The sequence below is a fragment of the Stigmatopora nigra genome, chromosome 5 (assembly GCF_051989575.1).
Source record: "Stigmatopora nigra isolate UIUO_SnigA chromosome 5, RoL_Snig_1.1, whole genome shotgun sequence".
Classification (NCBI taxonomy): Eukaryota; Metazoa; Chordata; class Actinopteri; order Syngnathiformes; family Syngnathidae; genus Stigmatopora; species Stigmatopora nigra.
The window spans coordinates 1,315,955-1,340,000 of record NC_135512.1 but is presented as its reverse complement, the minus strand read 5'-3'; the positions used below and the strand labels follow the sequence as shown (position 1 = coordinate 1,340,000).

General features: G+C 38.3%; 5 protein-coding genes across 9 annotated transcripts in view; 2 read left to right on the top strand and 3 right to left on the bottom strand.

Annotated features, from left to right (window-relative positions):
- Nucleotides 1-4,333, bottom strand: part of nme7 (NME/NM23 family member 7) — a 23,466-nt gene extending 19,133 nt beyond the window's left edge. For 2 of the 3 annotated variants that reach the window (XM_077716954.1, XM_077716953.1), the window contains exons 1-6: nucleotides 4,186-4,333; nucleotides 3,304-3,411; nucleotides 2,995-3,161; nucleotides 2,660-2,770; nucleotides 1,524-1,574; nucleotides 65-257 (exon numbers count right to left, since the gene is read on the bottom strand). In XM_077716954.1, the coding sequence (XP_077573080.1) occupies nucleotides 65-257; nucleotides 1,524-1,574; nucleotides 2,660-2,770; nucleotides 2,995-3,161; nucleotides 3,304-3,411; nucleotides 4,186-4,191 (636 nt within the window). In that variant the 5' untranslated portion in view covers nucleotides 4,192-4,333. Of the gene's footprint in view, nucleotides 1-64; nucleotides 258-1,523; nucleotides 1,575-2,659; nucleotides 2,771-2,994; nucleotides 3,162-3,283; nucleotides 3,412-4,185 lie in introns of all 3 variants that reach the window. The other variant, XM_077716955.1, reaches the window with a different exon arrangement.
- Nucleotides 4,334-4,428: 95 nt separating this feature from the next.
- On the top strand, nucleotides 4,429-6,919 carry LOC144196610 (uncharacterized). Its single transcript, XM_077716956.1, has 7 exons — nucleotides 4,429-4,940; nucleotides 5,037-5,104; nucleotides 5,183-5,453; nucleotides 5,558-5,719; nucleotides 5,782-5,987; nucleotides 6,318-6,397; nucleotides 6,737-6,919. The coding sequence occupies exons 1-7, from the start codon at nucleotides 4,836-4,838 to the stop codon at nucleotides 6,823-6,825; spliced, it is 981 nt and encodes a 326-aa protein (XP_077573082.1). The 5' UTR covers nucleotides 4,429-4,835; the 3' UTR covers nucleotides 6,826-6,919.
- LOC144196608 (basic immunoglobulin-like variable motif-containing protein) lies at nucleotides 6,312-12,254 on the bottom strand. 2 transcript variants are annotated; one of them, XM_077716951.1, is made up of 8 exons: nucleotides 12,200-12,254; nucleotides 9,965-10,389; nucleotides 9,115-9,241; nucleotides 8,779-8,979; nucleotides 8,471-8,698; nucleotides 7,840-7,923; nucleotides 7,674-7,770; nucleotides 6,312-7,207 (listed from the first exon to the last, which is right to left on the bottom strand). In XM_077716951.1, exons 1-8 carry the CDS (start codon nucleotides 12,217-12,219, stop codon nucleotides 6,965-6,967), a joined length of 1,425 nt encoding a protein of 474 aa, XP_077573077.1. In that variant the 5' UTR covers nucleotides 12,220-12,254; the 3' UTR covers nucleotides 6,312-6,964. The 2 variants fall into 2 exon arrangements, with proteins under 2 accessions (XP_077573077.1, XP_077573078.1); XM_077716952.1 differs by lacking the exon at nucleotides 12,200-12,254 and adding an exon at nucleotides 11,517-11,689.
- On the top strand, nucleotides 12,028-14,508 carry LOC144196612 (inosine-uridine preferring nucleoside hydrolase). Its single transcript, XM_077716959.1, has 5 exons — nucleotides 12,028-12,278; nucleotides 12,656-12,841; nucleotides 12,906-13,017; nucleotides 13,102-13,238; nucleotides 14,097-14,508. Exons 1-5 carry the CDS (start codon nucleotides 12,096-12,098, stop codon nucleotides 14,487-14,489), a joined length of 1,011 nt encoding a protein of 336 aa, XP_077573085.1. The 5' UTR covers nucleotides 12,028-12,095; the 3' UTR covers nucleotides 14,490-14,508.
- Nucleotides 14,509-15,189: 681 nt separating this feature from the next.
- The window catches only part of tmem131 (transmembrane protein 131), a 29,910-nt gene continuing 21,053 nt past the window's right edge, over nucleotides 15,190-24,046 (bottom strand). For both annotated transcript variants that reach the window (XM_077716946.1, XM_077716947.1), the window contains exons 28-41: nucleotides 23,026-23,215; nucleotides 22,763-22,948; nucleotides 21,403-21,558; nucleotides 20,953-21,335; nucleotides 20,087-20,271; nucleotides 19,894-20,021; nucleotides 19,544-19,662; nucleotides 18,774-18,926; nucleotides 18,546-18,699; nucleotides 17,567-17,682; nucleotides 17,195-17,276; nucleotides 17,021-17,124; nucleotides 15,914-16,068; nucleotides 15,190-15,827 (exon numbers count right to left, since the gene is read on the bottom strand). In XM_077716946.1, coding sequence (XP_077573072.1) covers nucleotides 15,525-15,827; nucleotides 15,914-16,068; nucleotides 17,021-17,124; nucleotides 17,195-17,276; nucleotides 17,567-17,682; nucleotides 18,546-18,699; nucleotides 18,774-18,926; nucleotides 19,544-19,662; nucleotides 19,894-20,021; nucleotides 20,087-20,271; nucleotides 20,953-21,335; nucleotides 21,403-21,558; nucleotides 22,763-22,948; nucleotides 23,026-23,215 — 2,414 coding nt within the window. In that variant the 3' untranslated portion in view covers nucleotides 15,190-15,524. The remainder of the gene's footprint in view (nucleotides 15,828-15,913; nucleotides 16,069-17,020; nucleotides 17,125-17,194; nucleotides 17,277-17,566; nucleotides 17,683-18,545; nucleotides 18,700-18,773; nucleotides 18,927-19,543; nucleotides 19,663-19,893; nucleotides 20,022-20,086; nucleotides 20,272-20,952; nucleotides 21,336-21,402; nucleotides 21,559-22,762; nucleotides 22,949-23,025; nucleotides 23,216-24,046) is intronic.

Genomic DNA, 24,046 nt, shown 5'->3' with positions numbered 1-24,046 from the left:
GAAGGGAACATGAAAAGATATTTGGACAATATGTTGAAATTTGACCCACAAGTTGAGAACTTACTTTAGCGGCAGCAGCCAGCGAATCAGAAGCGTGTGCGATTTCGGGGCCCAGCTGCTCCCAGGGGGTTTGCTGGGCCTCGTCGTCGCCCACCGATTCCCACGGTTCCGAGATCTTCTTCCAAACGGACACGGCCTCGTCGCCCACCAGTTCCAACACCACCACGGGACCGGACGTCATCTGCTGCACCAGTGTACTGCAACAAAAATGCATTTTCACAACATTTACATATCACTCTGTTTTAGTTTTAGTCTTATATTCAGAATTAAATACACATTTGTAACAGGTTTTCCTGTGTTTGACTCTGCCCCGTGTTAACTTTTCATTGGTTTAGCGCAAAACTACGGCTCGCGAGCCACATACGGCCCCGTTAGGCTTTTTAATCCGGCCCACTGACGTTGTCCAAATCATGTTTTTTTCCCCCAAGATGGCGCCGTCACGCAGAAACCAGTGGCAGTAGTTCTGTCCACTCTTTTTGTTTTTCGTGTTTTACAGCCCTTCTATCTTTTTTTTAAATGACATTTTAATATTTCTTAATACATTCGTTTTTACTTGACTTTGTACTCTCTACTTTAATGATGAGTGATGAGTATGTTAATACTTTAGTCCTTTTTTTAAGTTTATCTTTCATATGTAATGTTAACGGATGCACTTTTTTATTTGTGTCATATCTTGTGCTAACCCGGCCCGTCTGTCAATTTTTTTAGGTCAATGTTGCCCCGGGCCCAACCCTGGTCTAGGGAGAAATTGTGCATATTGAATACCCGTTACAGAATATAAATGAATATAAATTTTAGTAAATCGAAATCACCGTATTTTCTCGCATATTAGCTGCCTGAGCGCATAAGCTGTACCCTTAAAATTGCCCTAAAATCTCTTGAATTTCATTAATAGACGTTCAAATAAATTTTGTTTAGCGTTTTATCTGTTCTCTATTTTGAAATAAATGGCCGCAGTGTCTTGCGTTATGTCGTTTTGTGCATGTCAAGTCTAATTTGTGCGCATATAAGCCATACCCTTGATTCAGTCATCCTTTTTTGGCGACAAATACGGCGTATATGCCAGAAAACACGGTATGCCATCTGTCTTCATTGGCCAATTGTGCTTTCGCACAATGAACTTGCCTAGCAACGACCGACTGCTCTTTTTTTCATTGGCCCATGGGGTAGCCGTGACTCAGCCCGACGTATTTCGCCTGGCAACAGCTATGCAATCTCTTCTTTTTTTTTATCTGCTTAACTACGATTCAGCCTGAATTTATTACACTTATAAAAACAACTGCTTTCCCTCTTGCCGATTTTTCTCTGACCTTATTAACCAGTTGTGATTCATGACTTTTACTTTACGACCTACTCTGCCCGGCGACAACAATCTGCCTCATTTTCATTGGCCCAATTTAACAATTCCGTCTTTCTAAATCACCGTTTGTGTTAGCCGAGTTAGCAATTTATGTTCCACTTACTTGAAATAGGGCTTCGGCTGATGGTCTGCATAAAAATCTGCAGCCTGGCTCCTGAAAAAAAATAAAAATAAATACAATTAATTGCGTAAAATGATTAAAATATTGTAACACTACAATAATAACTTATTGTTTACAAATGTAAACAAATGAAACGACCGAAACAAATAATTTAGTGGACCTCCTAAGGAATGTGAACATAAATGTGATCATTGCTAATTAACTGCCAGTCTGTTCCTAAACATAGCATTAGCGTTCATGTACTGTATTTACCCGCATATAAGCCGCCACCATGTATATGCTACACGCTTAAAATTGCTTTAAAATCATTGAATTTTACAATTTCTCGTGTATAAGATGCCCCTGATTCACAATTTTCACTTCCACATTGTGCTTTAAATGATAAATAAATAACAGTAACACAATTGATGGCTTGTTTTTGTTAAAAATACGAAATAAATCAAAACTTAACTTAACCTGACTTCTAGAATTACTAGTCTTATGTGTTATGAGCCAACGATTACAAGTACTTAAATTTAAAAACTTACAAAAACGTCTAGAAAACACATCTGACCCGCCAGGCTTATAAAACAATGCAGAAAAACTGGTGTTGACTCCTCTAAAAACAGCTGATGGTGAATGAGTTAAATACTAGAGGTCATGTTTTCCTCAATCTTTTATAAGTGTTTGCGTGCCACATTAAATAATAAATAAATAAACAAAAAATAACAATTAATGGCTTGTTTTTGTTAAGAATATTAAATAAATTGAAACTTAACTTAACCTGACTTCTAAAATGACTATTCTTATGTGTTATGAGCCAATTTTTACATGTACTTAAATGTAAAGCCTTACAAAAAAATCCAGTAAAGACCCGCCAGGCTTATAAAACAATGCGGAAAAATTAAAGTTCATTTTTTTCCCCTCAATCTTCAAGTGTTTCCGAGCTACTTTTAAAAATAAATAAATAAAAGTACCCTATAATTATTTGCGTGACGTTAGCATGTGTTTATCCTTTTTTTTAATGAATGTCAGAAGACCTATGACCACATGCTTTTTATACGATAACAATCAAATCTATTTTGGACACTAATAACAAAAACTCAAGGACTGCAGTCATGTTTTAAAGAATAAATTACCATGTCAAGTGCACCATCTTGGCGTTGGTGATCATCAGATTAGCCGCGTTGACCATTTCCAGGACATCGCCCACCCTGTTGATTCCATTCGGTTTGAGCAGCGCGAGGGTCCTAAAAAGGACATCACGTCATTTAATTGCGTTTATCACAAGCCAAACAACTCATAAGTCACTTTTAAAAGAAAGAATACAGTGTTATCTTTCTAAAAATAACTCCACAAATCATCCCTTGACCTCATCTGGGTTAATTATCCCGTTCCGCTGGCTTTCTGCTTTAAGAAGCTTCCAAAAATAATCTCAAAACAGCTTTCATTGACGAGGCTAGGCCTGATTTACCGTTCTTTTTTGCATCCCAGCTTTTGGGCCGTGAACTTGTCAGCATAATCGATGATGTGGAGTTGACGCGAGAAGATGTTCACTCGGCTTCCCACAAATAGATCCCGTGGCGGCAGTTGGTTGTAAATGGTCCGCCGCAGGAAGATGCGTTGGTTCTTGACGTCAAACTGACGGGAAAAGGGTAAAAGTTATTCGAGAGGGATTAACGCGAGAATTTAGGCTTCATGGTTTGTGTTGTAAAGTCTTAAAATGGCGGAGCGATAAGGTTACATTTTCGTATTTACTCAACTGCCTCGCCGGCGTTCATACCATCTCCACGGAGCTGTCATGGGGGTAGTAGAAGAGCTGGTAGCGCCGCAGGAGAGATGCCACCGGGTCGTACCAATCGGCCAGGAAGGCGAAACGGATTTTCTCCTCCTTGACCGTAAAAAAAACAAACATGAGTTACGTCAAGTTCACAAAATAACTCTCGGGCCCTCATTAGCATTATTTTTGTTCATTTATCTGTCAGCAATGTATTAAAAGATGCATCAAAATGTATAATTTTAAGTTATATTATTTCCTTTATATATCAAATTGTGTAGAATTATCCAATTGTTAGTAACCCCGTCAAATATAGTCCTCGTTAAGACATAAATATGATGAATACATTGAAATGAGATAATTTATTCATTGCTGTACTTTTTTTTCTCCTGAAGGGTCAGCTTTTTTAATCGTGTATTTACTTTATCGAAAGGAAACACTAAATAACAAATGTAGCAGAGCAGCGCTCCCTATTGATAACATTCGTAATTACGTGTAATTCAACCATTGCACATAAAATGGCGATTTTCTTCAATTATTGATTAATTGTTCTCAGCTGTTGAATTTGACCAACAATCCCCATAGCAACAGAAAATAGGTTAAAACTGAAGCGTTATGGACCCAAACGTTACTCAAACTCGCTGGTCTAACTGCTAACGAACATTTGTAACAATGTTTTCGACATTAGTGAGACATTTTACGTGAAAACGAAACTTTAATGCTTTGTCGCGTTTGAATGCAATACTAGCCGTACTGGTAACGGTGGATGCTACCATGCGGGAAAAACGGACTATATTTGACGAGTTTTTGTTCAAACAAAGAATACGAAAAGCTAGCAGATAATGTGTCACGTTATATGTTGTGTATAAAAGACGAATTTCACTCAACATCCATTATTTCGGCGTCAACAAAGTCCTCATGTCCCAAATGTTGACCGTGTCCAACGTTGATTGCTAGTCCGGGTGTGCTCGTGGTGTGTTGACGTGTCACTGTAAAGTCGGAGAGAGTTCATTAACCTCATAATAAGTGATAAAGTTTCTAAATAATGCCCAAAAAGTTAACTTCTACAACTACTTTATATTCTATGTTTTTGGAAAATGAAGCAAATGTTTGGAAAACCGACATACATTCAGGTTTATTACTTGTGTTTGATTATTAAAATTCTGATTATTTTGAATGCACCACAGGTTTCTATAGAAACCGAACTACAAATGGCGTTGCGTTCATGAGAATAACAAAGCTTACAGTTTAAAAAGTATTACTAACAGGCAGAGTTTTAAGTCTAATACGTTTAAATTGTATAGTTATAAAAACACATTAAAAATGAAGTACTTTTACTTTCAAAATGAGTATTTTCTCGATTTTATCGAGTGCAAAACACGTTGCAACTCTGATTACCAAAAATACGGATAACCTTAAATGCAACTATTGTACCCGGAAGCACAACATAGCCACATAACAGCGTGGAGGTAAACAACAACATTCGGGGCAATACCGGTCACTTTATCTTCTTTAACTTCACCCCTTTATTGTTTATCATGAGTTTACGGGCCCAACTAAAAAATAACATCAACGACGAGGGAGTTTTGATCTTGGACGGTGGATTAGCAACTGAATTGGAAGCTCAAGGTGCACATTTACAGGTAAAAATAGACCAGGACCCTAACTACAACTTCTATATTTACATTAAAAATCTCTTTTTTCTTTTAAATTTGTATGTGTCTCATATATATGCTTAGGGAGACCCACTGTGGAGCGCCAGACTGTTGCAAACTAACCCCCAAGCTATTAAAGCTGCTCATCACTGGTACACCCACAATTGTTAAACAAAAATACTAAATATGTTACTGTCGCTTTAACTGTAATTAAAATGGCATGCTTACAGCTTCCTCCAGAATGGGGCTGACATCATCACTAGCGCCACCTATCAGGCCACCATACAAGGCTTCATCCAACACTTGGCCGTTGGTCCAGACGCTGCCAGGGAGCTGCTCGCCTCCGGATTTCATCTCGCCATAGACGCGGTGACGGCGTTTGGTTCTGGAATGCCGGCGGCCCGCAAGGCTATGGTGGCTGCATCCATCGGACCTTACGGAGCCTTTCTCCACGATGGTTCGGAATACAGTGGCCTGTATGCTGAGAAAATGAGCATAGAGGTGAGATTCCTGGCAAAAAATTAATTATATCGTCTTTTAAGACTATGTTATTCTCCCAAAATGACTACTAATGAATCTAATCCAAACTAGTATTGTTTTTTAAGGAGTTGAAATCTTGGCACCGCCCCCAAATGGAATGTTTGGCAGCGGCGGGCGCAGAACTTTTTGCCCTGGAGACCATCCCGAGCGTTAAAGAAGCGTCGGCATTGGTTGAACTTCTCCGAGAATTCCCAAACTGCGACGCCTGGATCTCTTTCTCTTGCAAGGTTACGGGAAACCAATCGCAATGACTCGGTTGAGGTCATTAAACCCTCCCAATCCATTTTAGGACGGGACACGAGTGTCCGATGGCAGCCTGTACCAAGATGGCGTCCGTGTGGCCGACAGGTCCGCACAGGTGGTCGCCGTGGGCGTGAACTGTTGTCCTCCAAAGTGGGTGGAGTCGCTACTTGACTCTGTCACAGCGCTCAGGACCCCTGATAGGAAATGGGTGGTGTACCCCAACAGTGGTGAGGAGTGGGATAGCCATCATGGGTAAGTCACAAGATCTTTAACGTGATTCGTAGACTTGCTACGCTAAATTGTTAGCTAATTTTAGCTAACAACAAACCCTGTCGAGTCATACGTCAAATAAACGGGCTGATGACACCATTAACAAATAAAACACATTTAAAAAATAAATAAATAAAGATAATGAATGATAGGCCATAAATCAATTTGCAACCAACCCTACAGTAATGGTTAAGACAGTCATAAATCTAAAAAAAAAATATAAAATACGCTTTCTCGGAGTTTGTAAAATGATTTTCAATCACAATACCGAAATCTAAATTCATTTTTCTAAAAAATCTTGTTTTATTTCAGATGGAAAACATCAACAGAAATGTCAACGTCCATAGCAGCACTTAGCGACACGTGGCTAAAGCAAGGAGCTACTTTGATTGGTAATATTTTCATATTTATTCTACTTTCCAGATTTGTACTAAAATGAATAGGATGTCTATTTTAATTGAATTAACTAGCCAAAGAATAATAACACTAAAATTCCCAGCTAAAATGAATAGGACGTCTATTTCAACTGAGTTAGCTATTTTACTACCAGGTACAACTTTAAATATATTACTTTAAGTATACAAAAATCAGGCAAAAAAAAGCCTTGTATTCTATGACAAGTTTATTTACACAGTCACTGCGTAAGAAAAGTATTTTACTTACACAATAGCGCCATCTGCTGAAGAAAAATGCCACTACAAGACCTAAAGTGTTTATGTCCTCCCTCCTAGGCGGTTGTTGCCGGGTCAATCCGGATCAAATCGGTCAGCTGCGACGACACCTACGAGGACGTTGCCCAACTAAAGACTTGGAAACGTAACACCAAAAAAATCTGCAAAAATCTGCAAAAATTGGGCAAAATATGTGAATGGAATTTAGATGTCCTAAAATAGGGTCATAAAATGTGCACTTTATCACCACATGTTTTTGAATATAGTCCCTTGCCAATTGCTGTTCCTTCATTGGCCGTCGTCTTCGTCGATGTCGCTATCGGGCGAGCTCTTCTGGCGGTTGTCTGGATGCCTCCAGGGGGCGTCTTTTTGGCTGCCAGTACTGTGCGAGCGTCCAAGTTGGGCGAAGCGTTTGGTGTCTTCGGATTCGCCGCTGGAGGGGCGCAGGTTCTCTAGGTTGAGGCCCCAGGGGCCCAACTTCTGCCAGTTGACCCGCTGGAAGGCCATAATGCAGTGCAGGTTGCCTCCCACCTTGCAAAATGAGAGACAGGTAGTGAGGGTCATAAATCACTTTAAAACATGTCTAATTAACAATCTCAAAGAAGGCACTGAAGGCCTGATCTTCCAATATTTGGTCCATATGGATGTGTAGTATCATGATTTGATAGCCACAAATCAAATTTGATGTTGCAATGGTCATAAATCACATTTTGATATCTATAAATTAGCAGTTAAACATCAAAAAATAGTCTCAAAAACAAAAAAACCTGTTCAAAGTTGTAATTTTCTTTTCAATATCAATATTTACGATGTTATTCCAATCCAAAAACTAGCACAAATATCATTAAATCCGAAGATTTACTGCCCATCAGTCAAACTAGCAACAGGGTCATAAATGACTCAATCTGGGTCATATTGTAAATGCAAGCCTATTCATTCCTTCATTTTGAGTACTACTTATCCCCATCAGGGTACTGGAGACAAAGTATTTTGCTACCTTTTTGGTAGTCCGCCTTTGGATTCCCTTCTCCGTGTGGCGGATGTCCAAGTATTCGGGATTCTGGGTGTTGAGGTCTGTCACAATGTCCATCCACCTACGGGATAACGAACAACTCCGTAAAGAGCTAAACAGGAAAACGTTGTGACCTTACGCCGAAGCTTACTTTTTACAGTGGATGGCTGCATGCTTCCTGCTAGGTTCTCCGATAAGTATCCAGTGATCCATTTCGTTGCTGGGCAGAGGACCCCTGTCGAGGTCAAATATTTTAACTACAATATTTTCTCACATATTAGCTGCCTCCGTGTATAAGTCGCACCCTTAAAATTGCCTTAAAATTGTTGAATTTGACAATTTCTCTCGTATAAGCCGCCCCTTGATTCACAATTTTCACCTCCATATTCAAAAAGGTAGTCCTGTGAGCAGTACAACCAAGAGCGGTGTAGTTTGTCATCCCTAGGTAAGATAACGGCGCCCTGAGCGAGCAATGGCAGGCATAGGTGAGTTTTTTTTCATGTTTTATGCAAAATACGGTTAATTTTTTTTCTTGAATTTCATTCCTAAACTTAGTTAAGCATTTTATCTGTTTGTCTTTTCTCTATCTTGAAATAAATGACCGTATCGGCCATGTTGTCTTGCGTCATGGCGTTTGGTCTTTGTCCCTTTTTGCAGTTTCGTCTAATTTATGCGCATATAAGCCGTATCCTTGAATAACTCAATGTTTTATTTAGCGACAAATACGGCATGTATGCGAGAAACTACAGTAAATATGAATAAGAAAATGTTAGGTGACTTACCTATATGCTTTGACTGCTTTGAGGGGCGTGGCCTCAAATCCAAGTGGGCAGCAGTAGTGGTTCTGGCAGTGGTAGACGTAAGCCATGGACTCGTCCTGCAGGCCCAGGGTCAGCTTGGCCAAGGCTCCCTCGGCCGTCTCGCCGGCCGTCTTGTGTTTGCCGTGCGGTTTGTACAGGATGTACGAGCACCCCCGTACGCGAAAGTGGTCGTTGATTTGCCGGAACCATCTTGGGAGGTAGACGGACGAAACGGGTACATTCATCAATGACTAGTTATACGTGGAGGACATTTTTTTCCCGTTACGTACCGCATGAGAGTGGCGTTGCCGGTAAAAGGCCCGAATTTGATGTCGTCAAAGGGCGGCTGGTAGCCCAAGATGTGTAGCGCCTCCTCCTGGGAAATGGCGGGCAAATTTCCTGCGCCCAGCGTGCTGTACAAGAAGTTCCAACAGGAGACTAACGAAGAAATCCCACATGATGTCTTGTACTGAGGCCGGCTGATGCAATACCTGTCATCGGGAAAAAATATAGATATATGTATTTATTTAGTTATTATACATCTTAAAAAATAATCAGAAATAGTCGATTATTGCCACTTGACTTCTCACAAATTCACATAGGGTTATATACACGCAGATAAATACCATCGTCTGAGATCTAGAACCTTTCTTTGCTTGACATCTTCTAGCGAGGGCTGAGGCGGGACTTCCAGAAGGTTCCCGCTGGGGCCATCCGGCTTCATTTTCTTGCTGCCGCACTTCTTTACGCTGCCTTAAACGGGAAATTGTTATACAAACTTTTTTGTTGCCAGTAAAAGTAAAAAATCTCATCTTTCTAACCTGAATATTTCATAAGTACATGCATTTAAAAGTAGAAGCATTCAAAAGTAGAGGTGTTCATAAGTAGAAGCCTTCGTAAGTAGAAGCGTTCATAAGTAGAGGCGTTCATAACTATAGGCGTTCTTAAGTAGATGCATTCATAAGTAGAGGCGTTCATAAGTAGAGGCGTTCATAAGTAGAAGCGTTCATAAGTAGAAGCGTTCATAAGTAGAAGCGTTCATAAGTAGAGGCATTCATAAGAGGCATTCATAAGTAGAAGTGTCCGTAAGTAGAGGCATTCATAAGTAGAGGCCTTCATAAGTAGAGGCGTTCATAAGTAGAGGCGTTCATAAGTAGAGGCGTTCATAAGTACAGGCGTTCATAAGTACAGGCGTTCATAAGTAGAGGCGTTCATAAGTAGAGGCGTTCATAAGTAGAGGCGTTCATAAGTACAGGCGTTCATAAGTAGAGGCGTTCATAAGTAGAGGCGTTCATAAGTAGAGGCGTTCATAAGTAGAGGCGTTCATAAGTAGAGGCGTTCATAAGTAGACTTTCATAAGTAGGTGTTCATAAGTAGAGGCGTTCATAAGTAAAAGCGTTCATAAGTAGAGACACCACTGTACTTCCATATTTTCCTAGAAATTCTACATTTGGAGCTGTTATTCCACAATCTTACCCATTCTAATTTTGCGTGTGAGCACTGCTTTGAAATCTGTGGTGTCAATCTCCCAAGCTAGGGTGGTCTTGGCGACCCCGACGACCGTCAAGTCTTCCATGTCACAGTCGCCGTCAGAAACCGCCGCCGACTGACCCGGCCGGAAGTCGCGGGCCACATTGTCCCCGTCGTCCTGCCTCCTCACGGCCCGGTTGAGCAGAGCGTAGTCGGAGCAGACGGTGTAGAATTTCTCTCGGGAGTGCGTGACCGGGAAGGCGCGGGGGAGCTGGAGCTCGCCACTGGAAGCCCGCCGGGTCACGGGGGCGGACGTGGGGATCAGACGGGGCGCTGTTTCATCGCTAACGACGGTTTGCCGTTGCATGCTCGACGCTTTTGACGAAGTCGGGGAACTTTCGGGTGCGTTTGGCATGGACGAGTCCCTTAACCTGAGGAAAAAATAATCATTTAAAATTACCGTATTTTCACGACTATAAGGCGCACTTAAAGGTCTTAAATTTTCTCCAAAATAGACAGTGCGCCTTATAATCCAGTCCGCCTTATATATGGAAAAAATGTCATTCATTGTGGGTGCGCCTTATAATGCAGTGCGCCTTATAGTCGTGAAAATACGGTACCTTAAAATTAACGCTGCTTTATTACATATTTTTTTGTTAGCGCACAAACTTGACACCCTATTTACACTCGTAATGGCAACAACGGTACAAAAAGAGTACTACGAAATAACCTGCAATACTTTATGCTCTTTGACATCTACTTACCAACCAACCACCAATGTCTTGAGCCAAAATGGTCGCCAGCTAAGCACACCACTGTGAAAAAAATAACGCTAATAGACGTCCAATCCATTCAAAAAACTAACGCCATCAATGCCATCATGTGATTTAAATTTTTTCTTATATATTAGTATATATTACATGATTTTCAACTTCGCCGAAAGCGTTTTATTTTGTAAAACACGTGAATACCATACGGAATCAATTAGGTAAAATGTCACCGATCTAAACGTAATGAATTGATTAGATGAGACACCCACCGCTTCTATAATGGATAAATAATACCGTGCCTATGAATGAACCTCAGCTACGTGGAGTAGCATGTGACTTTTTCTGTTAAAATCAAATCATAATAATTTAATAATTTACAACTGAACGCGTGAGGTCTAACAATAAAAACTGGTTCTCAGAGCTTTCTTTCTACCAAACCAGTCACTTTGATGCGCCTTCAACTGGTATGTAATGCGTGGAATGATGGTATTTTATGTAAAAATTCTATCTATTTGCCTTTAATTTATATTCTCAGCTGGTTAACATTTTGTACTTGTCTATGTATAATAGATTTTACGTGTTACATGGTTTGCTTAGTTAAATACATGTAGTTCTAGTTTATCAATTGTCTATGTCGTCATTCATCTAATAGGCAAAGAAAAACAATTCCATTCAAATCACATATGCTGTAAACATTAAAAACGAATTTAGAGTTCAAAAAACATCAACCAGATTCGTTTAAATACTTATTTGACTCGTTATTTTACGGGAAAAAAAACATATTTCACCTCAGGTTTCAGAGGGCATCAGTCAATACATCGGCTCAGGATGAAAAGCAGGTGGAATTGTTTTGTTTGTTTCGTTCAATTCCTTTTTCTTATCAAACGTACTTTTGAAGTGATTTGGTTTTACTTATAAAGAGTATTTATATATAAACATTTTACCCACATGTAAAGCAATGGCTTGATTTTCAGACATCAATCTAAGAACGAAAGAGAAACTTCCGGATTTGCGCCACCGGGTGAAACCATTCTCAAATATAGGGTGTCAACTAACAATTTGTTTGCTAAATAAAATTTAAAATTCAAACGTACTAGAGTTGTGTTGACAAATGTTAGTTTCCTTAAAACATGAGAATAAGAAAATCAATTACGTCAAACTAAGTAAATTAGTAAATTCTTAACTTTTTTTTTATCAACGACGCCGTAATCTCCCCCTAAACCGATTCAACCATTTGGAGCCAATCAAACGAATGAATTCCGCGTCTTACCTCCTGCGAAGAAATGTTAATTAAATCCCCTTCAATAAAGTCGGAACTTAGTTCTTTTTGTTCGGAAAAGTGACGTTTCTGAAACAGGATAAGAAATATGTCTGAGAAATTGCTCATCATCGACACGGACTGCGGCATTGATGACGCCCAGGCTATCCTATTGGCCCTATCGGCGCCTCACGCTCGGGTCCTGGCCGTCACCTGCGTGTTCGGGAACGCATCCTTGGATGACGTCTGTCAAAATGTGATCAGCGTGCTTGCAGTGGGGCAAAGGGAACAGGTTAGTCTCAGCATGCCTACTTTTCAAAATAAAATACAAAATTAAGGAGAAATAATAAAATCAAGGATTGCAGACAATTTATATATTTTTTCTATCGGTGAGGTTTCCATTTTTTAACAGAAAGGCTTAGAAATTAAAAATTTGAATTAGTACTTTTGGAAAATGTTTAGGGTCTTTTTAAAAATATATATTATATAGTAAAATTCATATTTTTCAAAATCTATATACATATTTTTAGTTTCTCTTCACCCAATTATTTTTAAGTCATTTAATGAAAAATATGGTTTAGAGAATTGCATTTTTTTCGATGAAACAAAGCATTTTATTATAAAAAATTCATGCTTTTTAATGAAAATAAAACTATTTCCTCTTTTTAGATTCCCGTGTTCCGGGGTTCGGCGCGGCCCTTAGTCGGGACCGCCAACGACACCCCCTGCGACCACTTTGGCATGGACGGCCTCGGGGACGTTTTAAAAGACAGAGACCCTCGGTGGGAAAAGAAAATCCAGAAAGAAAACGCTGTGAACGCCATGTTGCGCCTGGTGGCGGAAAACCCCAAGGAGGTAAGGGCTTTTTTTGGCCCCGCCCCCTTTTCTGTGGCACTAAAAGGTGGATTTTCGGGCACAGGTGACCCTAGTGGCCCTGGGGCCCCTTACCAACCTTGCGCTGGCAGTCAAGATGGATCCAAGCTTCCCTGGAAAACTCAAGGAACTTTATATCATGGGTGGAAATATGGAAGGTAAAACGATTTCTTCACGTTAGCGCCATTTTGTCTATTTTGCACATGTATTTTTTGGTTTCTATATGGGTGTGCAATTTCCAGGGAAAGGCAACTTAACTCCAAGTGCGGAGTTTAATTTTGCCATGGATCCCGAAGCGGCTTACGTGGTTCTGGAGGAGTTTTTGTGCCCCACCTACTTGACGTCGTGGGAATATGCCTGTCGAAACGCGCTGTCTTGGGTAAGATGGTTTTTCGGGTACTTGGATTTCACTATTTTTGCCTGGTGGGACGGTCAATATTTAACTATATAGGATATAAAAGTAGATATTTCTCTCAAGAAACAAAAAAATATTTCTGTGTTTTTAACATTGTATATATTTCTATATTTTTTTAATATTGTATATATATTTTTTAAATTTTGTATATATTTATTACCTTTTTTAGGGTTATATATATTTTTTTCATTTATAATGTTTATATATATATACATTTTTAACATTGTATATATTTATATATTTTTAATAGTGTATATATATTTTTTAATATTGTATATATTTATAAAAAAATAGGGTTGTATATATTTTTTTCATTTATAATGTGTATATATATACACATTTTTAACATTGTATATATTTATATATTTTTACTATTGTACATGTATATATATATTTAATATTGTATATATTTATACATCTATATTTTATTACATTGTATATATTTATATATATTACATGTATTTTTAATATTGTAAATGTATATATATATTTAATATTGTATATATTTATACATCTATATTTTATTACATTGTATATATTCATATATATTACATATATTTTTAATATTGTAAATGTATTTATATTTAATATTGTATATATTTATACATCTATATTTTATTACATTGTATATATTTCTATATATTATATATGTATATTTTTTAAATTGGTATTTACTTATATATATATATAAATTAAAATAAATAAATCTTTAATATATAAATAATTATTTAAATAGAAATAATAATAGTTACCTGCTCATTGACTTGAGTGCCACTTTAGACTCTTGAAAATGTCTAAGCTCCGCCCACTCGAACCCCACAGGAGTTCTTTGAAGAGCTGACCAACCAGGACACGGCTGCGTCCCGCTTCATGAAGAACATCACGTCACACTGCTGGGCGTTTTCCCGCGAAGTCCTGCGGCGAAAGCGCGACGTCTACTTCGGGCCGGGTTTCGTCTCCTTCGACTCGTACGCCGTGGCGGCCTGCCTGGAACCCGCCGTGGTGGCCGAGAGCCTCAGTTGCCCCGTCCGCGTGGAGCTGCGAGGCGCCATGTGCCGCGGGATGTTGGTGCTGGACCGCGTGGGGATCTTGAACAAAAAGCACAGCATCACCATCTTCACCAAATGCCGCAAGGAGCAAATGGAGCGGATGCTGATTGGCTCCCTCGCCGAGAACGCCGGCTGCATTGAGAATGGAAACCGACACGCCCATTAATCTCGTTTAAATTGGGAAATTTCCTTTAGTCGTGTTCTGATTCATCTTCCGGGTTGACAGAATCTGGAAAAAAATATGGGAGAAATGACTAATTTTTAGATTTTATCAAGAAAATATTTTGCTTTTGAAACGAGCCCTATATTGCTTTCATTTTACTGGCATGGATAACTACTTCAAAATAAAGGAAACTTCATTATTACCTAATTGGTTTCTTTTTTTCAACGTTTTCTTTCAGGAAAAAAAAGTACTACATCTCATGACTTAAAAAAACAACTAATAATAATTTAGAAGCTTTGGAGAAAGCCATTTTAATTTTAAGCATTTTCACATGGCTAAAGCTAAATAAAATAAAAAATAATCTAAATAAAAAATAATTTAGTATTTACACAATTTACTAAATGTGTATTATTTAGTAAAATCATTTGTGACATTTAGGACCATTTTCTTCAAGTATTGCTAACATGCTATTAGCTAACGCTAATGTTAATCCCTATTGCTACTGGTATCGTATTGCTAATTAACATTGTTTTGTATAACGTGTACAATTTGTTTATTGACCCTTTTCTGTAACTTAAAGTTTAATATATTATAAAACGAATGGAACACTTTCACTACTTACGAACACTAAGCTGTTTAGCTAAACTATCTTAGCTAGCAAGGCCAAAAAAACTACAAAAATGGAGGCCAATCAGACAAGCAATTGCTGTGCTGAAATCCTTTATTGTTTAATTTCCTGACAAATGGAGGCCCAATGGTAGAAACGTCAAACTGAAGTACTTTTTTTCAACTTTTAAAACAGGGAGGGGTTTTTCTTTAACGTCCAATCGAAGTCCAATTGACCTTTCGATCGGATCTGACGGGCGATTGGCCGAATTCCATTTGATCCAAAAGTCCCTAATAAAACCATGAAATCCATTGAACTTTTTTTAATACTGAACTGAGATTCTGCATGGCCCAACCAAGGGGGTGTTCACCTCTGTTAAAATAACTAAAAGTGTCGCCCCCCCCCAATGAATAAAAAGGAAAACGAGGCGTTCAAGTGCCGTTTAAACCGGCATCGTCCGAGGAACTGGGCCACGGTTCTGAACTCCGGCGACTTAGCGTGGGTCGCCACATGCTCCACGGGTTGTACGTTCGGCCCATTTCGCCGGCCGAGGGGGGCGGCGGCGAGGGTAGGGGGCCGCGCGCCAGGTGTTCCGTCAGCGCGTGCGAATTGGCGGCGGCGGGGGAGTAGGGACGCAACGAGGGCGAGGGCGAAGGCTCGGCGCTGGCCGACCAAATGGAGTTTCCGAAAGCCGAGCCGGATGACCACGGGTTGTGGCTGCTTCCCAGGAGTGACTGTCGCAGTGTAAAAAAACAAAAACGAAGAAAAACTGAAAATGTACTTACGATTGGTTGGTTAAGAGGAGGAGGCGGAGTCTTACTGAAGTGGGCACGGTGGGAGAGGCGGAACTACTGGGCCAGGAGTGCAAGGGGTCCGGGCTGGGGATGTCCCAGATGGATGACGCCACCGTGTTGTGGAAGTCGGGCCAGTTGGACTCGGGTTCTGGGGGTTTCTGGAGGCTGATTTCGCTGAAAACTAAATACACCAAAGTTGCCTGTTACTGCATTAACTCTCATACTTTTATTTGAATGCGACTAACTGTACATCAAGTACAGTGTTCCCTCGCTACTTTGCGCTTCAGCTATCACGGACTCAGAGCTTCGCGGATTTTTTTCAGGAAAAAAATTTTAAAAAAATTTTAAGATATGAAGTAAAAATTGTAAATGACATCATTTTACAAGAGGTGGAAACAAAATATTCAATAATAATTAATAATTGCATCAAAAAAAGGCCAAAGAAATGGTCAATAACGTAGTGAGAGTTCAGGAAAATAAAAAAATTAAAGATATTAAGTAAAAATTATAAATGACATCATTTTACAAGAGGTGGAAACAAAATATTCAATAATAATTAATAATTGCATAAAAAAGGCCAAGGAAATGGTCAATAACATGGTGAGAGTTCAGGAAAATAAAAAAAATTAAAGATATTAAGTAAAAATTATAAATGACATCATTTTACAAGAGGTGGAAACAAAATATTCAATAATAATTAATAATTGCATCAAAGAAATGGTCAATAATATGGTGAGAGTTGAGGAATGGCATTGATGACGTCATAGCTGTTTACTGGATCAAAAAAACAATGTTCACAACTCCCAATAACCATGTTTTTTACGTGCAAAAAACTGCAGAAGATCCTCCATCGGGACTACTACGATGTTGGTGGTGCTTTTGTGCACGTGTTATACGTTTCTTTAAGCATTTTTGAAGGGGCACGCCTACTTCGCGGAAATCCACTTATTGCGGGGGGGTCCCGGTCCCCATTAACCGTGATAAGCGAGGGAACACTGTATTTTAAAGGCAAATACGGTATGCAATCAAAACATGGCGTGGTATTCGAATAAATAAGCCATGAATGGCATCAGACTTGTACAACGACAATAAAATCATTCAAAATGGCCGATCTCGTTGGATTTGCGTCTTACCTCCCGTCAGGTTGAAGGAGTTGTTGGGCCCAAAAGCCGTGAAGGAGTTGGCCGAGTGGAAGCTGGGACTGTTCACCAGGTGCATGGGACTCCATAACCCCGAACTACAAACACGAGGACGTTAATTATTTTGTTGGGGACGGGACATTTGTTTGTCCTAATGGACATGACTACCTGTCAGAACTGTCACTTTCCACCGACGTCATGTGTGCCAGAATTCTTGATTGACCTTCGACCCTGCCCGGTCCAGAACCACCTAGTGGAGACAAATGGAATTAAGAGATTAAAATACAAAGTTCAACAAAGTAAGACTATTGATGTAAATATGTTATTTTGTCTTATTAAATTAAAGTTTTTCACCAGTATTATTCAACAAACTGCTTTGTACTTTGATTTATTATTATCAGTGGTTAGCTTTAGCAGCGGCTAATGCTAACCAATAGTAATAATACATTCTATGATGACAAGGCTGCTATGCTAGCACTATCCAAACAAATGGGATTGACAGTTATGATTGAAGTTATTCTAAGGCTAGTGCGCTCTTACCTGGACTTTTGTCATAACCAGCAGCCACGGCAGCAAAGGTGGGGTTTCCGTTTTTACCGGGAAGAGGCAAAGCCGAGCATGTTTTACTTCCCGGAGCTTTGTTGGGGTTCACCTCGCTGAAAGACCAAGGACTGAGTTTCAAACATGGTCACTCTTACTTTCGACTGAAGACAAATATTTCTTATAATAATCATTGCAATGTATTCATTCATTGCGTTTAAATGTGTACAGTAATCCCTCGAATATCGCGGTTTCACTACATCGCAGATTTGTTTTCTGGAGGAAATTTTTTTATTTTTTTAATTACATTTTTTTGGTAAGTTCAAAAAAATTTGAAAATCCAAGCTGAAACTTGAAAGTAGAAACCACTCCCCCTTCCTCTGCTTGCTACTGGGACTCAACACAAAGGTAAAATAAAATACTAATAAAAAAAATATATTTAAAAATATACATATTTAAAAAATATATTTAAAAAAATAAATAAATATTAATATATATACACATTAAAAATATATACATATTAAAAATGTATATATATAAAAAAAATATACATATTAAAAAATGTATACATATTAAAAAATGTATACACATTACAAAATGTATACATATTACAAAATTTATACATATTTAAAAAAATATACATATTACAAAATTTATACATATTAAAAAAAAATATTTATATATATATTTTTTTCAAATTTTTCTAAATAGGGGTGACAGCGATTTTTCAATCGCGCCCATGTGTTTTCTACATTAACCGCAATAATCGAGGGATTACTGTACATGTAAAAAAAATGTTTACTTATCATTTTAAGAGTTTTTCATCAGTTTGTGGTATTTTCAATTTTTGCTCAGTTCCATTGTTTTTGGAATCAAGTTTGTACCTTCTTTCAATTTTCGAGAATTCAAGAATCGTCAATTCCAATACACCACCCTGGCTATTTATTGCACCCCCCAAAAAATCCGATTTCCCACTTACTTAATGCTGTTGAGGACACTGCTATAACTCCCACGAGACAGCAAGCTGGGGGAGGCGGGCGGCGGGGAGTAGGCCCCCCCGGGTGTGGACGATCGTTTCAAGAAGGGGTCGGCGTTTAACGTTTGAAGGGAGATCTGCTGGAGGCTGTCTGCTTCTAACAATCACAATTGCACATTTTTAGAAATGTACTTTGCCTTTCTTCCAATTCAAGCCAACGATTTAACTCACGGACGCTGTTTTTGGAAATGGGGATGTCCCACTCGGGCGGGGCCGAATCCTTCTCGCCCTCTGAACTGCTACTGTGGCCCAGCTCTTGCATGGAGCTGCTGGATAGTAACTTGCTCAGTAGAGAGGAAGGACTTTCTTCCACTTTTCCTTCGACTAGAGAGAAAGAGGCATTCAGGTTAGTCAAAAAACGTATTTTCTGGCTTTTTACACGCTTCTGGGTAACAGCCGTGCCCTTAAAAATGTTGAATTTGACAATTTCTCTCGTATAAGCCGCATAGATTCACAATTTTCATCTCCATATTCATGGTTTTAATACAAATGTGTTAATTTGAAGGGAAAATATTCAGAAAAATCATTGCACAGGATATTTTTGAGATATTTGATAAATCAATTGCTGGATTAAACATTCCTTAAGGGTTTTAACTGCATGTAGACAAGTTAAAAAAGGAAGTCATGTGACCAGTACAACCAGGAAGTGTAAGGAAAGATGGCGGCGTCCTGAACTAAACAATTACAGCCACAACTAAGCGACTTTTTTCACGTTTAATGCAAGATACACTTGATTTTTTTCTTGAATTTCATTGATAGACGTCAAAATAAATGTTATTTAGGGTTTGATTTGTTTGTTTTTTCTTTATTTTGAAATAAATTAACGTATGGAGCACATTATGGCTTTTAGTGGATGTCAAGTCTAATTTAAGCGCAAAAAAAGTCGCATAATTTGATAAATACGGTGAGAAAATTCAGTTTTTAGGAGAGGTGGGACTCACATTTAGGATTGGGCGATGGTTTTGTCCTCGGGGGGCTGGTGAGGGGCTGGGGGGGCTTGAAGGTCAAACTCTTGCGTGGCTTGTTCTCCATCAGATCCAGGTAGGGATAATCCCCGGAACTATCAATAAATGTGTAAAATACAGAAATAGCACTTGTTATTGACACTGCGGCTAAAAATACGATGCTCCGAATAGTCTTGAAAATACGGTATTTATTTTTATTTATTTATTTTGATTGATTGTTTCATTTTTTTTAAAGAGGGGTGAGCCTATTTTGCATTTTTTGGGCCAAATTTCTTATGATGTGATCAGAATAACAAAAGTGAGATGGTTAGAAATTGGAATCAAACCTGGATTTGTCCACTTGAAGCTCTTTTTTTGCAGCGTTGTGTTTCTTGGCTTTAGCTTTGATAAAACAATTTGTATTCGTGTCTTCTTTTGGCACAATTCCTGTCCTCCCTTTCTTTTTCGCTGGTTCCTAAATGGAAAGAAAATAAGTTTTTTTTGGTTCAGGGGATTAAATAAAATTAGATTTTGGGATACCTCTTTGACTAGAGTCTCCACGTCCGGATTAGACGTTTCTGTGGTGGTGGAGGAGCTGTCGTCGATGTCGGCCATGTTGTCTTTGAGCTCGTCGCTGGACGTCTTGGCCGAGAATTTTCTGATTTTCTCTTCTTTCTTTTTCTGTGCTTTTGTTTTTCCTCGAAGCTTCCCTTTGGATTCCAACACTGGTGAGAAAAAGAAAAATGGCTATTAATCATGTTTTATTTAAGATATTCATATTCTTTTTTTTACAGATATTAATATTTTAGGAGTATTTAGTATTTTTTTTAAATATTTCTATTTATTTATTTGATAAGAAAAAAAATTTAGAATTTTTTTAATTTTTTTGTTTTAATATTTATTTATTTGATAACAAAAAAGACTATTTTTATCATATTACAGCCTTAGCCTAACAAAATAGATGGCATTTTTTTCAAAAAATTCTTAAAATACAAATTTTCATGACTTTTGAATATATACCTATATTTCAAACTTTATTTCATAAATACAAACTTTTTCCCATTACATAAATCTATATTTCCATATTAATCATAGATAAGATAGAATAAAAAGTCCCTCCTAATATAGATATATATATACATATATAAATAGTTTTTTCTACTGCCTTAAAAGTTAATACTAAATTCCAGTCTTTAAAATTCCCATCTTCCTCATAACATTTGAACACAACAAAATAAACAATTTAACATTTTACCACATTTACGAATAATTATGTTTAGTCTAAAGACGTCAATGAAAAAGTGCACCAAAAGTGCTTGTAAAAGCCTTTTATTAAAATTTCTGGCTATTATTAAAATTTCAAAATAAAACCTTTATAAATTTCCCCTCCAAAATAAAAGCATCACCTTTATTTTGCGAGCTCTGGTCCTGCTGCGTTTCCACGTGCGACTCTGGACGGTGGCGGTCAGTATCCATGGCGTTGACCAGGTTGGCGTACTCCCCATCCTCCGCCGCCCCGCCCTTGGGCAACGTCGTCGTCGATGGCGCCAAACCGTGACCCTCCGTTTTGGCGCCTCGTGCTTTTCGATTGGTCAGCTGACAGTCGGCGTCCTGACCCGAAGTTCCGTTACCACCTTTAGTTTGCGTGGGCGCTGATTGGCGGCCCAGGCTGATCTTGGAACGCTTTTCGTGGACGTCGGAGTCGGAGAGGGCCCTGCTGTTGCCGTGGCGACTGCGCGTGGATACGTTGTTGGACGTGTATAAACTCCTGGAGTTTTGGGATGAGTCACTGGAATGCAAAATTTAAAAATGGTGGTCACAGGTAGGAATCTCCTTGTGTTGACGTGTTGACTGACTTTGAATCACTGTGTAGTTGCACAATTTCCCTGAGGTTAAAGGGCTTCCCCGTCTCCATGGAGCAGTTGGGCTCGACGGATACGCGTCTCTTGAAGGGTTCCCAGATGTTGTAGGCCTCCACGAAGGCCGTGCCGATCACCAACACGAACATAAAACTGCGGACACAAATACAAAGAGTGATGGATTTGGGTTTGCCATTAGGAGGACCTCATCAAGACTTAATGCTAGTCACTTTGTGACATATTTATTTAACCACTTTTCAAGGTCCACTACTTTTCTATGTTGACTACTTATTACGATGAATAGAATGCTTTTATTGACATTATACAAGTATTATGTTGATTATTTATCTATGTGGACTACTAATTTATTGTTGACTACTCTATGTTGAGTAGTACCTTCTTATTATGTTGATTACTTATCTATGTATAGTAGTACTTTCTTACTATGTTGACTACTTATCTATGTTGATTAGTTATCTATGTTGAGTAGTACTTTCGAATTATGTTGACTACTTCTCTATGTTGAGTAGTACTTTTTTTATTGTTGACTAGTTATCCATGTTGAGTAGTACTTTCTAATTATGTTGACTACTTCTCCATGTTGAGTAGTACTTTCTAATTATGTTGACTACTTCTCCATGTTGAGAAGTACTTTTTTATTGTTGTCTAGTTATCTATGTTCTGTAGTACTTTCTAATTATGTTGACTACTTCTCTACGTTGAGTAGTACTTTATTATGTTGACTGCTAACTTATTATGTTGACTACTTATCTATGTTGAGTAGTACTTTCGTATTATGTTGACTACTTCTCCATGTTGAGTAGTACTTTCTAATTATGTTGACTACTTCTCCATGTTGAGTAGTACTTTCTAATTATGTTGACTCCTTCTCTATGTTGAGTAGTACTTTTTTATTGTTGACTACTTCTATGTTGAGTAGTACTTTCTAATTATGTTGACTACTTCTCTATGTTGAGTAGTACTTTTTTATTGTTGACAACTTCTCTATGTATAGTAGTACTTTCTTCTTGTTGACTGCTTATCTATGTTGAGTAGTACTTTCTTATTATGTTGACTACTAATCTATGTTGACAACTAATTTATTATGAAAACTTATCTATGTGACTACCTATTCATCTTGATTACTAATGTTGATTACAACTAACTAATTATGTTGACAAATTATTTCAAATTTATTGATGATTTATTTGTCTATTATTATTATTATCTATTGATTATTTATCCGTTCATTTATTGTTGTTATATGTGCAATTTCTTACGCATCTATGTTGTGACTATTATGTTGACTACTTAAACGACAATAAAAGCATTCAATTTAATTTTCAATTGTGCTCACCTCATGGCCACGGACACCACGAAGCAGATCTGCGTTTCCCAAGTGGGGCGGGGCAGCGTTTCGGAGCACGCCGCCAGCATGTGATAGGGCAGCGAGGCGTTCATGACAAAGACAAACTCGGAGCCGCCGCACGTCACCAGTTTGAGTTCGCGAATCACCCGAGACGTGGTGAAATCCGGCGTGAACCTGACAGAGGACAAAAGTTAGGGATGAGGTGGTTTTGGAAAAGGCCACGTGGCCACGCCCCCTCGCCACGCACTCACAGTATGATGAGGTCTTTGGACGCGTTGGGTCGGAGGACAAACTCTTCGCAGTTGACGATCTTGAATCCAAATCCTTCGCACGCTTGTCCGTTGATCTCCGCCGAGCGGATGGTGACGGGGAGCTGACCCGCGTTTTCTACCCGGAACATTCGCTTCAGCGTGAAGGTCAGCTCCTTGTTGGGTCTTTTTTCTGAAATCAGAAAAACGGCAAAATTCAGTTCTGAATCCTAGTAGCAAGAATGGCTTACGCTAAAACCAATAAGTGGAATGGAACCCACTCTTTCAAGCAGAACTCAGCACTTAAGTGGAAAAAAATAAAATAAAAATAAAATAAAAAAATAAAAAATATATATATATTTAAGTGGGTTTTTCAATTTCAAATTCACTAATTTGATTTTTTTCTGCCATTATATATATTTTTTCCATATTCTTATTTGACTTAGTTGTTATGTGTATAAATGTGTATTAATGTGTATAAATGTGTATACATGTGTATACATGTGTATACATGTGTATACATGTGTATACATGTGTATAAATGTGTATAAGTGTGTATAAGTGTGTATAAGTGTGTATAAATGTGTATAAGTGTGTATAAGTGTGTATAAGTGTATAAATGTGTATAAGTGTGTATAAGTGTATGAATGTGTATGTGTATACATGTGTATACGTGTATACATGTGTATAAATGTGTATAAATGTGTATGTGTATATATACATATATATATATATATGTATATGTATATATACATATATACAGATATATAAACATATACACATATATACTGGTGAGATGTTTGGTCTACATTAACCTTGATATTCGAGGAATTACTGTAAACATTTTAATCCTAACCAGGCAATGGAGTATACTAATAAAATGCATCAGAGCTTTTTTTGAAGGCACGAGAAGTGAGTCAAAGTTCACACAACTTGTCTTTTCAAATATCAGTTTCATCCACAAATCTGAGACTCAAACAAGTTCCTAATACTTGTCCAAACAAGTAGAGTCAAGGTGGTGGTA